We start from the raw sequence: 14,013 nt of genomic DNA, 5'->3' as shown, positions 1-14,013 counted from the left end.
TCTTTATTTCACTAAAAAATTTTGCACGTATTTCCTTTCCCTCACTGATTTCCAGGTACGTTTAAATTTTAGCTTGTTGGGTTTAGAAGAAAACCAGAAGCACAGAGTGGTCAGGAAGTGAAAGCTATATATTATGGGCAGTGATGAAAAATACGAGATTCAAGTGATGGAATAAACCAAAAAAGAACAGTTGTACTAATTATGTATACTTTAATTCTTCATTATGAAAATAGTTTGCTTCAGATAATTTATTATCTGAATTCAGATTAATTTATTTCCTAAACTTACAGACTTTTAGGCTCATGAAGCAAAAAGAATTTTAAGGGTTTATATAATCAAGCTCCTTATCTTTCCTCAGAAACTACTTTCATTGTGGAGTTTTGGGGCCTAGCAACTCTTTCTACTCGGGGACTGATATAGTTTGGTTTTAACGCTCTAGTAGATAGTAATTTTCTTTTTTATTTCCCGGCCATCATTACTCTTACATGCTAAAGTTGACTGGACTTCAAATGTAGATCTTTGTAATGAGATTACAGATTGAATTGGAATGAAAAGAATAGAGGTGGTTAATGAGTGATCACAAAGACTGGTTTTTATAATTAACACCGACTTAATTTCATTAGCTATGAGAATCACTGTGTGTACTGATAGATAATGCCCCTGTAAGTAGTTGGAGGTCAAAAAAGGAATGAGAGGCGCCTGGGTGGCTCAGTTGGTTAAGCGACTGCCTTCGGCTCATGACCCGCATCGGGCTCCCTGCTCGGCAGGGAGTCTGCTTCTCCCTCTCCCACTCCCCGTTTGTGTTCCCTCTCTCGCTGTGTCTTTCTCTGTCAAATAAATAAATAAAATCTTAAAAAAAAAAGGAATGAGAATTACTGAATTTAAAAATCATGGAGCTTAGACCTCATCAAAATTAAAAACTTTTGCTCTTGTAAGTCCATTTGAAAAGGATAAAAAGACATACTACATGCTGGGAGAAAATATTTTCAACTGCATCTCTGACAAAGGACTATTATTATCTAGAATATATAAAGAACTTAACAGTAAAAACAAAATCCTATTAGAAAATAGGCAAAAGACATGAGCAGACATTTCACCAAAGAGGATATACAAATGGAAAAATAAGCATATGAAAAGATGTTTAATATCTTTAATCATTAGGGAAGTGCAAATGGAAACCACAGTGAGCTCATCAGAATAGCTAACCAAAAAAAAGTGACACCACCAAATCCTGGCAAGAATATGGAGAAACTGGATACTCCTACATTGCTGGTAGGAATGTAAAATGATACAGCCACTCTGGAACACAGTTTGACAGCTTTTTATAAAACTAAACATGCACTACCATATGACCTAGAAATTGCATTATTGGGCATTTATCTCAGAGAAATTAAAACTTACGTTCACATAAAAGTCTGTACACAAATGTTCGTGGTGGCTTCATTTGTAATAGCCCCAAACTAGAAACAACCAGATGTTGTTTAAAACTCTGTACTATGGTGTGGTATATCCATACCATAGACTACTACTCAGCAATAAAACGGAACAAACTATTGATAACACACAGTAACTTGGATGAATCACCAGGGAATTATACTGAGTGAAAAAAAGCCAATCGGAAAAGGTTATATACACTACGATTCTATTTATGTAAAATTTTTGTGATGAAAAAATTTCAGAAGTGGAGGAAAGATTGATGGTTATCAGAGGTTAGGGACAGGACCGTACGTGGGGAAGTAGGAGAAGAGATTGGGAAGAGGTGGTGTGGGTATAAAAGGGCAAAGCAAGGGATCCTTGAGACAACGGCACTGTGCAGTATCTTGACTGTAGTATGCAGTATCTTGATGGTGGATACATTTACCTACAAAGATGATAAAATTGTATGGAACTTAATACACACAAACGAGGACAAGTAAAAAACTTGGGAGAGCTGAGTAAGATTGGTGGATTGCATCACTGTCTTTCCCACCAGAGTGATAAGGAGGTCCTGAAAGATCAACATTGTAAATGCTAGAATAGAAAGAATGAGAAATCTCAGATTATAGACAATTGCCAGGACGTGGCAGCATTTTTTCAAATTAATTTTCAAATTAAAGTACACAATCAGTACATAGACATTCTCATTATAAAGTGTTAAAATAGGGCATATAAGACTTCCAGACTATTTTCTATACATGTGAATGCGATATAGAAAAAACTACTTGTTTGAACATAATTGTATCATTCTATAGCTATTGTTTTGAAAGTTTCCCTTTCTACTCAATACGTCCTAGCGGTTTTTCCGTATTAATGCTGCAGCTAGGTCTGTTTGGTATTTTGACTGCTGTAGGGTTACAGAGCATGGCTGTGCATAGTAATTTAGTTCACTATACCTTACTGATGGACAGTTTAGTTCTGGCCAGTTTTTCACTAATACAAATGAAATGATGCTGCAGTATGAAATCATTAATACCTGTGTGCAGGTGTTTCTAGATTAAATACCAAAAACTGGGGTTTCTGGGTAATAGCATATAACCTTTTTCCATATTTGCATGGCAGTTAGTGCCAAATTACCCTCTGAATTAGTTGTCCCAATTTGCACTCTAGTGAGTAGCACATGAGAGTGTTTCCTTATAAAATCATAAACACATGAGAATATCAAGCCTGCTATTTTCACCGGGTGGCAGTGTAAGTATGGGGAAAGAGTATCACAATTGACTCATTACTCTGTCTCCTCTTCCTCTGGTGCTAGAATCTGTGGCCTTGCTACACTGGGTTGGGGTAAATTTTAAGAGTGGCTATATTAGGGAGAAGGGAAATGAATGATCTAGGATTTGTATTTTTCTAAGAGTCATCTATTTTATTGAGACAGTTTGTCAAGTTTTAATCAGTGCAGTCATTTGATGTACAATTTCCAATTTTAGGATCTCCTCCTGTTCCTGATAATGACATTGGAAAGCTTCATGCCCATTCACCAATGGAGTTGTGGAAAAAGGTGTATGAAAGGGTCTTTCCACCAAAGGTAAAGATTTCTAATTCTTTTAAAGCAAGAATTTTTTGCATTATTCACCAGTTATTAGGAAATGTTCCAACGAGCCTATTATGATTACTTTGTTTTCTCCTCTCGCATGCTCAAAAATTGTGTGCCAAAAATCTATTGTACACAAGGCACTGTGGGTTTTAAAAGTTGAGCAAGACACAGCTCTTCAAATTCAGCTCCCCAAATTCAGCTCCCAGGCTGCTGGCGAAGTGGGAGACAGCAGCTGGACAGAGAGGGAGGGAGAGGGCCTGGTGGAATCTGAAAAGGGCCTCAGCAGTGATGATAAAACCTCAAAAGACCATAGTCAGTCTGGCTGAGGCAGATGATAGTTGTTGACAGTTTGGGGGTATGGGCATGAAATGACTTGAAGAACTGTAATTTCAGAGTATCAACATGCTAAAAGATATCAAGGACCCTGCAAGAGACCCTCAGTATGCTGAAAGTGAAGTTGACGAAATGAGAATTCAGAAGGATCAGGTAGTATCCTCAACATTTATTTTATCTCATCTTGAATTTTATCACAAAATACCTGTAGAATTCCATAGATTTTTCTCAATGTATTTAATTTTTTTTTTTACTTTCAGAATTATTGAAGGGGCGCCTAGCTGGCTCGGTTGGTAGAATGTGCAACTCTTGATGTTTGGGGTCATGAGTTAGAGCCCCATGCGGGGTGTAGAGATTATTAAAAATAAAATCTTAAAAAAAAAAAAACTGAAATAATACATCTTTACTATATAAAAAAAAATTCTGATGTGCATGAAGAAGGAATTTAAATCATTCCACCACCCAGAGATGACATAATGTTCACATATCCTCTTTGGGTTTTCCAGTTAACTTTATGTTGAAGATGGGTAGTGATTCTTACCTTGCTGCTGGGGAGACCATTTCACAATATTCTTTTGTCTGTGGGATTATTTAAATGTTTTTGGTTTTTGTTAGAATATTCAGACATACTTAAACTCTTCTTGTACCAGAAAAATTCAGGACTACCAGTCTGAAAGCGTGCAAACACAGGATCTCTCAGGAAAATGGTTGAAAATGGAGACTGTGTTCCACATATGCCCAGCTAGCGCCATTTGCGATAGAAAAGTCTGATGTAAGAATGCAAAAGCTGGCAAATTCATCATGACCCGATACTTAAAATTTTCCCGGATCTCTAAAATGAGACATTGTGCAGAACCCAAATTTACAGCAAGCACTGTAAATTGAGTGCCCCGACAGCCTCTTGGGTGGGGTCTGTAGAGCTGTCACGTGGGCCGTCACGCTGTAGCGAGGGTAAGCCGAACACAGCCATCCACGGGAGTAGGGACTAGGGTATTTTTCTCAGCACTAGCCTTTCACCTTCAGGGGCCCTAGAATAAGAAAACAAAACATCCTATTTAAACATAGTCCAGAAGACTTTTGAAAACTATGTCATGAATATTTAGAGGGTTTTGTTGCTGTAGCAAAGTGAGAGGCGTGTTGTAGAAATAGATGGCCTCACATAACCTTTACTATGTGTGCAGCTTAGCTAAAGATTAGTTGGAAGCCATCCCTGAATTAATATTTACCAAGGAGTCAATGACTAACTGCCATTGTTTGATAAGAGTATCTTTATATTGCATAGTGACCCCTTTTATTACACTTATATACACAGGTATTATGAAGGGGCTGGGATATTTTTCAGCATCGTGACTTTTCACATTCAAATCCATCTTCCATTACTGACCTAAAACTGTAGGAATTTGGAGTGGAACTGGAAAGCAACCCCACAATACCTCCCATTCTTCACTATTAACTATTAACAACAGCCTATGAAAGAATTCATCTGCATTACGTGAAAATCTAGCCAGTTGTCTATAGCTCTTCACATTACCTGTTTTTTTTAGATTATTTATTTGTTTATTTATTTGAGAGACTGAGTGAGTGAGCAGGGGTAGAGGAAGAGGGAGAAACAGACTCCCCACTGAGCAGGGAGCCCGACACAGGGCTGGGGTCCTGGGATCATGACTTGAGCTGAAGGCAGCCTCTTAACCAACTGAGCCACCCAGGTGCCCCTCTTTTTGATCTTTTAATATTATTGCCACATAACACATTTCCATAATTACATAAAAGTGTGTCCTTACTTAAAAACAATCTGTAAATGCTTAGAGAAGCCCATACTGTGTGCCATTTGTCTGCATACCTTTAACCCAGATACTTCTGATTCTGGTGCTTCTTGGGAGGACAGATGATGTCCTGTTTCATTAAAATATAATACAGTTGCATTATGAGTGGAGGGCTGGCCCTGAGTCCATCTGAGACCACCTGTGATCCCCCCTCTTGATTCCCTCCCCATCTTCAAGCCCCATTATTAGTGGCTTAAATAATCATCAGGGAAAAAAAAAAACAAAAAGTTTGGGGCTTTTAAGCTTTGGCAGTGAAATTAGAGCATGTCACTTCTAAGGTGAAGAGGCTCACTCGTGAGTTCCATTCAGTTCCTCCAACTCTGGAGCCATTGAAAAGGCTCAGGTCATACAGAATCACTAGGCAAGAAGGACGTGTCCATCCCTGGGCCCCAGAAGAACTGCATTTGAACCACATTTCTATTCAGTAATTCTTTTGGTGCCATGGAGGCACCAAGCCCCCCAAAATTCTGTAATACCTATTTTAAGTCCTAGGTAGTAAAATGTGTCATTTATGATAGTTGTCCAGATTCCTTGCTCCCCGTCTCCACAGCTGCATGTAGATCCTCACAGGGGACTGAAATCAGTCCTCACATGTTTAAGGATCAGTCTTAAGGCCCCTTTCACCTTTCCTGAAGACTGTCTTTGCTTTATTAGCTCTCTTTTCTCCACTCAGTTCTTTCTTTTGCCAGACTTCACATGGACACCAGAAAATACTTCCTCATAGAGTATCCTGGTTATCTGCAGAATGTGTGAGGTTGACTACTTCTTTGCCAATTCGGATGCCTTTTATTTCTTTTTGTTGTCTGATTGCTGAGGCTAGGACTTCTAGGACTATGTTGAACAGCAGTGGTGAGACTGGACATCCCTGACATATTCCTGACCTTATGGGAAAAGCTCTCACTTTTTTCCCATTGAGAAGGATATTCGCTGTGGGCTTTTCGTAGATGGCTTTTATGATGTTGAGGTATGTATCCTCTTATCCCTACACTGTGAAGAGTTTTAATCCAGAAAGGATGCTGTACTTTGTCAAATGCTTTTTCTGCATCTATTGAGAGGATCATACGGTTCTTGTCCTTTCTTTTACTTATGTAGTGTATCACATTGATTTGCAGATGTTGAACCACCCTTGCAGCCCAGGAATAAATCCCACTTGGACGTGATGAATAACCCTTTTAATGTACTGTTGGATCCTACTGGCTAGTATCTTGGTGAGAATTTTTCCATCCATGTTCATCAGGGATATTAGTCTGTAATTCTTCTTTTTAGTGGGGTCTTTGGTTTGGGATCAAGGTAATGCTGGCCTCATAGAAAGAGTTTGGAAGTTTTCCTTACATTTCGATTTTTCGAAACAGCTTCAGAAGAATAGGTATGAATTCTTCTTTAAATGTTTGGTAGAATAATTCCCCTGGGAAGCCACATGGCCCTGGACTCTTGTTTGCTGGGAGAATTTTGATTACTTCTTCAATTTTTCTGTTTCTTCCTGGTTCAGTTTTGGTAGTTTTTGTCTATAGGAATTCATCCATTTTTTCCAGATTGCCTAGTTTGTTGGCATATAGTTGCTCATACTATGTTCTTATAATTGTTTGTATTTCTTTGGTGTTGGTTGTGATCTCTCCTCTTTCATTCATGATTTTATTTGGGTCCTTTATTCTTTTTGATAAGTCTGGCCAGGGTTTTTTCAATCTTATTAGTTCTTTCAAAAAACTAGCTCTTAGTTTCGTTGATCTATTCTACCGTTCTTTTGGTTTCTATTTCATTGATTCTGCTCTACTCTTTATACTCCATGTGGAAAACCCGAAAGACTCCACCCCAAAATTGCTAGAACTCATACAGGAATTCAGCGAAGTGGCAGGATATAAAATCAATGCACAGAAATCAGTTGGGTCTATACACCAGCAATGAGACAGAAGAAAGAGAAATTAAGGAGTTGATCCCAAAGAGGCAAAGGATCTGTACTCAGGAAACTACAGAACACTCATGAAAGAAATTGAGGAAGACACAAAGAAATGGAAAACGTTCCATGCTCATGAATTGGAAGAACAAATACTGTGAAAACGTCTATGCTACTTAGAGCAATCTACACATTCAGTGAAGTCCCTATCAAAAAAAATACCATAAACTTTTTTTCCACAGAACTGAAATAATCCTAAAATTTGTATGGAACCAGAAAAGGCCCCGAATAGCCAGAGGAATGTTGAAAAAGAAAAGCAAAGCTGGTGGCATCACAATTCCGGACTTCAAGCTCTACTACAAAGCTGTAATCATCAAGACAGTGTGGTACTGGCACAAAAAACAGACGCAGAGATCAATGGAACAGAATAGAGAGCCCAGAAATGGACCCTCAATTCTATGGTCAACTAATCTTTGACAAAGCAGGAAAGAATATCCAATGGAAAAAAAAGTCTCTTCAACAAATGGTGTTGGGAAAATTGGACAGCCACATGTAGAAGAATGAAACTGGACCATTTCCTTACACCATATACAAAAATAGACTTAAAATGAGTGAAAGACCTAAATGTGAGACAGGGATCCATCAAAATCCTAGAGGAGAACAGAGGCAGCAACCTCTTCCACCCCGGCCCCATCAACTTCTTCCTAGACACATCGCCAAAGGCAAGGGAAGCAAGGGCAAAATGAACTATTGGGACTTCATCAAGATAAAAAGCTTTTCCACAGCAAAGGAAACAGTCAACAAAACCAAAAGACAACCAACAGAATGGGAGAAGATACTTGCAAATGACATATCAGATAAAGGGCTAGTATCCAAAATCTATAAAGAATTTATCAAACTCAACACCCAAAGAACAATTCAAGAAATGGGCAGAAGACATGAAAAACATTTCTGCAAAGAAGACATCCAAATGGCCAACAGACACATGAAAAAGTGCTCAACATCGCTCGACATCAGGGAACTACAAAGCAAAACCTCAATGAGTTACCACCTCACACCAGTTAGAATGGCTAAAATTAACAAGTCAGGAAATGACAGATGTTGGTGAGGATGTGGAGAAAGGGGAACCCTTCTACACTGTTGGTGGGAATGCAAGCTGGTGCAGCCACTCTGGAAAACAGTATGAGGTTCCTCAAAAAGTTGAAAATAGAGCTATCCTACGACCCAGCAATTGCTCTACTGGGTATTTACCCCAAAGATACAAATGTAGTGATCCAAAGGGGCATGTGCACCCCAATGTTTATAGCAGCAATGTCACAATAGCCAAACTATGGAAAGAGTCTAGATGTCCATCAACAGATGAATGGATAAAGAAGATGTGGTATATATATACAATGGAATATTATGCAGCCATCAAAAAATTGAAATCTTGCCATTTGCAACGACATGGATGGAACTGGAGGGTGTTATGCTAAGCGAAATCTGTCAATCAGAGAAAGACAATTATATGATCTCACTGATATGTGGAATTTAAGAAACAAGGCAGGGGATCATAGGGGGAGAGAGGAAAAAAATGAAACAAGATGAAACCAGAGAGGGCGACAAACCATAAGAGACTCTTAATCATAGGAAACAAACTGAGGTTTGCTGGAGGGGAGAGGGGTGGAGGGATGGGGTACTGGATGATGGACACTGGGGAAGGTATGTGTTATAATGAGCACTGGGTATTACATAAGACTGATGAATCACAGACCTGTACCCTTGAAACAAATAATACATTATATGTTAATTAATTGAATTTAAATGAAAAAAAATACTGCCTCAGTTTTTGCTAACTTTTAAAAGCCCTCTAGTTTTTTTTTTTAATGATTCTCTTTTTAAAAAAATTCCAGTGTAGTTCACATACAGTGTTGTATTAGTTTCAGGTGTACAATATAGCAATTCACCAATTCTCTACATTACTCAGTGCTCATCATGATAAGTGTACTCTTAATCCCCATCACCCGTTTTACCCATCCTCCCACCCACCTCCCCTCTGATAACTCTCTGTTTTCCTCTAAAGTTGAATCTGGTTTTTTTCTTTTTTCCTTTCCTCATTTGTTTCTTAAATTACACATATGAGTGAAATCATATGTTAACTGTCTCTGACTTATTTCACTTAACACCCTATAAATTCATTCATGTTGTTGCAAATGGCAAGATCTCATTCTTTTTTATGGCTGAGTAATATTCCATTGTGTGTGTATACCACATCTTTTTTTATCCCTTCATCTATCAGTGGACACTTAGGTTGCTCCCAAAATTTAAAAAGCCCTCTAGGTTTAAAGCATTCCTGATTTTAAGGGGACATACATATAGAAAGCACTTAGTGAACCCTTCTACCTCTTTTCTATATTTTTATTGCCAAAGAAAGAAAGAAAAAAAAAAACAAGGAAAAGGTTTGAGTAAACAATATTTTTAAGCTCTTCTTGGCCAGCCACACATACCTATTTTGAATTTGTTTTCAGAAATCAACTTGTCTATAATCCCTGAACCTATAATTTAAACACATAACACACACTGATTTACATGCTTAGGGAAAAATGTTCTTACCGTCCTTTATCGAAGATGCTCTTTCAAGTGTTTTAAGACTGTGGTCCACTTACGATTGAAAACTTTAGAAGTTCTTAAGAGGCAAGGTGGAAACCTTTCTTAGTTTTGCATTCACTTTTAAAATGGCTCTCTAAAGCAACCATGAAGAATTACAGTGTAAAGAAAATCCTCTTGGGATGCCTGGTTTGGCTCAGTCGGTTAAGCATCTGCCTTTGGCTCGGGTCGTGATCCCAGGGTCCTGGGATTGAGTCCTGCATCAGGATCCTTGCTCCGCGGGGAGCCTGCTTCTCCCTCTGCTTGTGCTCTCTCTGTCAAATAAATGTTTAAAAAAAGAAAAAAAATTCCTCTTACTTGCTCTTCCTTTAGAGAATTAAATCATATTATTTTGACTTCCCATGACAGGAGTATTGAAGGTTTAGTGGTCGTGGTGAGTTCGGTATCACATCACTCATCACTCATTCTTTGTGACATGGCCTGTGTGACCAGCCCTGTTCTTCTCTCAGTTTGCTCTCTGCAGAAGGGAGATAGATATCTTTAGCAAAGACTCTCAAAGCAATGTCCTCACCCTTATCATCGGTAAAAATAATACAGTTCTTCCAATTAAAAGCAAGATAACTACTGTTTATTCCTTATGACTTAATAGTCTTTGAAACCCTATATGGTAGATGACTGGTGAACTCAGTTCATTTTAAGAAAATAAACCAATCTGCAAAGACTACTTTGGAGTTATTATATAAAAACTCTTCCAAAGTCTGTCTTCAGTTTTAAAACTTTGAACATTTAAACTTAAGTAACTTGAGTATAGGTATAAAAGAGACAATCCACAATTTTTCTGAAAATGAGAATGGAATTTTCTTTTCATGGCAACTATGAACTTCAGTTATGTTAGCCAAAGAACAGTGATTGCCTTATCTTGCAGAGTAAACCACTTTCTGCTCATCTGAAATAATATACTTTGTACAGTTATTGAGACACTGAACAACATGTAAGAAGCCAGGAGGTAATCCCCTTTGATAATGCCTTTGCATATGAATCATCTCGTGCAGGGTTTCCACCCATATTAGAATTTTATGAATTGTAAAAGTAACATATACTCATTATGAAAAACAACCCTCAAAAGATATAGAAGTCTATAAAACAAAGTGGAGGCATCCCGTCCTCACTCCAACCTTTTTCTTCTTGTGGCACATATACCACTATTTTTGCTGGCTGCCCATGAAGCCCTTGTGAACGAGCGCTGATGTTAATAACGTCCTTACTGAGAGACAGCCAAGTTGTTTCCAGTCCTCGCCCAGGATACACAGTGAATATCCTTCTATTTATATCCTTGCGCTCTTCTCTCTTATTCTATGAGACACATTTTGAAAGGCACAATCACTGGGTCAAAAGAATATATACATTTTAAGTATGATAGTTTGACAACTTCAACCCAGTTTTGGCAAGAGTTGAACAGGAAACAAAGATACCACTTTTAAATAAAGTATGACAATGTATTTTAAGAGTTAAAAGAATTTGTACGTATATGTATTATATAATTTCATCTTTAAGTGCATTTCTAAGTGTTATTTAGGCTACACAGAAACTCTGAAGACTCTACATTTCTAGAAAATAAATCCTAATTATAAGAATTTACAGAGTAATTGTCAAGAAATTTTGAGGATGGTAATACCATAAAGGATGTACTGTCATACCTAAAAAGTGCTAAGGCAGTTTTAAGGTGCCTAGTTTAATTTTTAAGTTTTTTTCTTAAGTAACACATATTTTTGTTTTAGGAACTGGAACAATACAAAAGAAGTTCTTCCAAGTCTTGGAAACAAATTGAGTTTGATTCTTGAACCTAATTCAACTATAGTGTATTTATTTCTTCTTTCCCAAATACAAGTAAGTTTATTTTATTAATTAGCTATAATGGTAATAAGTGAAGGAAGCTAAGATGTGTAATTTGTTGAAGGAAAAGTGGCCTTTGTTGTATTAGTGCAACTCTCTGGATACTTTTAAGTCTTTTAAAAGGGAAAAAAGTTGTGAGATTACATGCAGTATTTTTTAAAATAAAAAGAATACCTTTCTCTAATAAGTTTAACTAGTGTATACTCAGTTCAGCATTTATAAGTTTCTGCTTATATCATTTCAGGACTATGAAAGCAAGAGCCTCTAGTAACAGTTACCAGTGTGAGTTTAAGCATTTATATTAGACAAATTCCTTCTCGAAGGAGTTCTTGGGTGGGTCACTTTCACAGGTACCATTATTGACTCTCAAACACAGGCACAAGCACCTGAAGAACCTATTTAAAGTGTACATTCTTGGGGCGCCTGGGTGGCTCAGTCCTTAAGCGTCTGCCTTCGGCTCAGGTCATGATCCCAGGCTCCTGGGATCGAGCCCCGCATCGGGCTCCCTGCTTGGTGGGAAGCCTCCTTCTCCCTCTCCCACTCCCCCTGCTTGTGTTCCCTCTCTTGCTGCCTCTGTCAAATAAAATCTTTGAAAAAATAAAACAAAATGCACATTCCTGAGTCCCCACACCCAGAGATCCTGAATCAGTGGGTCTGGCATGGGGTACAGTAATCTGCATTTTTAATCAGCATCTCTGATGATTCTGACATACTTATTTTGAGTATAACTTAAGATTTTATTTATTTGACAGAAACACAGCAAGAGAGGGAACACAAGCGGGGGGAGTGTGAGAGGGAGAAGCAGGCTTCCCGTGGAGCAGGGAGCCCGATGTGGGGCTCGATCCCAGGACCCTGTTATCATGACCTGAGGCAAAGGCAGACGCTTAACGACTGAGCCACCCAGGCGCCCCATTGAATATAACTTTTTTTTTTTAAAGAGGTTATTTATCTGTGAGAGAGAGAGAGAGAGGGAAGGGTAGAGGGAGAAGTAGACTCCCCACTGAGCAGGGAGCCCTATGTGGGACTCGATCTCAGGATCCTGAGAGCGCGAACTGAGCCGAAGGCAGACGCTTAACACCTGAGCCACCCAGGCGCCCAGTATAACTTTTTGAAGAACATGTAAATTTAAGGATATATTCTATCAATAAGCAGGCCAAAACTTCATGAATTGGTAATATTGAAAGATCATTTCCAAGGGGAAATAGCTTTTAAGAAGCCTTCTCGATCCTATGAATTTGTGTACCTGCTAGCCAAGTTCAATCTGGAGTAAGCCTAATTGTTGTCATTGACCAAGAAAGTCATTTCTGTGTTCTTCCATTTCCATTACAAAATATGTTCACTCTAATAAACCATACACCCAGCTTCAAATAAGCACACTTACTAAACCCAAGAACACCAAAATTGATGAGTGGTATCTGAGTGGAAAGCAAACTACCTGATCACTGCAATGAAGTAATTAGACTTCATAAACTACTTGGGGCACCTGGGTGGCTCAGTCGTTAAGCGTCTGCCTTCGGCTCAGGTCATGATCTCAGGGTCCTGGGATTGAGCCCCACATCAGGCTCCCTGCTCTGCGGGGAGCCTGCTTCTTCCTCTCCCTCTGCTGCTCCCCCTACTTGTGCTCTATCTCTCTGTCAAATAAATAAAATCTTTAAAAAAAAAAAAAGAATGTGGGACATAATTTCAGGGAAAAAAAAAGACTTCATAAACTACTTGCAGTCCATGTGATTCCAGCACTCTTGACAACAGGAGTTTCAGCATGTTTCCAAAGACCCTCAGTCTTAGGTGTAGACAGGCACCCTGCCCAAGTGCCGTGGAGAAAGCGCTCCCTTTAAATTAATATTGAAATGTTATAATCTCAGAAACATCCACTGACTGGGAAAGAAACAGCCTATTCCACAGTAGTAACAGAAATTTCTGTTATATAATTTGATTGTCTTACACATCACTGTCCATTTTTTGACTTGAGACAGACTGTCACATGTTGAAAGTCATTGTTTTTCTAAGATGGTATCACTAACATTTAATAGCTTGAAGTCACGTGCTATGTCAATTTTCCAAATGTTTCCGAGCTAGAATGAAATTCATCTGCATATGAATAGTAGAAATGTTTCCACTTACAGTGCATACCCATATCTTTAGTAAGTTGAAATCAGCGATTTCAAAAGAGGTTCCTGTGGGACTCTCTTTGAACTGCTTTAATAGATTATCATCTGCAGAACTGTCTATAACTGATGTGACATATATAATCTGTAAGGCATTATGTAACTATTACACCATAATCATCAGTGTCAGAGACCTTTTATAAAAATTGACAATACTATTCTGGTAATTTGCCAATGTCTCCAGATCCTTAAATACAGTTCTAAGAAATAGAATTTTACTGTGGTTTCCTTAATGAAATGATCTTTTCTGCTATGAGACATTTCAAACGCTATAATTTATCATTCTTTACAAGTTAGGTCACAGCAACTGAA

The 14,013-nt window shown here is 38.3% G+C and overlaps 1 protein-coding gene and 1 long non-coding RNA gene across 8 annotated transcripts in view; one reads left to right on the top strand and one right to left on the bottom strand.

The window, feature by feature from the left end:
* The window catches only part of DYNC2LI1 (dynein cytoplasmic 2 light intermediate chain 1), a 43,236-nt gene that overhangs the window by 27,884 nt on the left and 1,339 nt on the right, over positions 1–14,013 (top strand). For 5 of the 6 annotated variants that reach the window (XM_035001668.1, XM_035001664.1, XM_035001666.1 and 2 more), the window contains 3 exons: positions 2,904–3,001; positions 3,404–3,496; positions 11,422–11,530. In XM_035001668.1, coding sequence (XP_034857559.1) covers positions 2,904–3,001; positions 3,404–3,496; positions 11,422–11,484 — 254 coding nt within the window. In that variant the 3' untranslated portion in view covers positions 11,485–11,530. Of the gene's footprint in view, positions 1–2,903; positions 3,002–3,403; positions 3,497–3,603; positions 3,634–11,421; positions 11,531–14,013 lie in introns of those variants that run through there. The other variant, XM_035001667.1, reaches the window with a different exon arrangement.
* On the bottom strand, positions 3,961–13,346 carry LOC118008192. Of its 2 annotated transcripts, XR_004678610.1 has the most exons (4): positions 13,250–13,346; positions 10,819–11,026; positions 10,001–10,160; positions 3,961–4,371 (listed from the first exon to the last, which is right to left on the bottom strand). It is a non-coding gene; the product is annotated as an uncharacterized LOC118008192 (long non-coding RNA). The 2 variants fall into 2 exon arrangements; XR_004678609.1 differs by lacking the exon at positions 13,250–13,346 and having other exon boundaries at positions 10,819–11,455.

The sequence above is a fragment of the Mirounga leonina genome, unplaced genomic scaffold, assembly GCF_011800145.1.
Source record: "Mirounga leonina isolate KUSES-001 unplaced genomic scaffold, KU_Mleo_1.0 Mir_125, whole genome shotgun sequence".
NCBI lineage: Eukaryota > Metazoa > Chordata > Mammalia > Carnivora > Phocidae > Mirounga > Mirounga leonina.
Note: the sequence above shows the minus strand (reverse complement) of the source record. Positions and strands in the feature narration are given on the sequence as shown.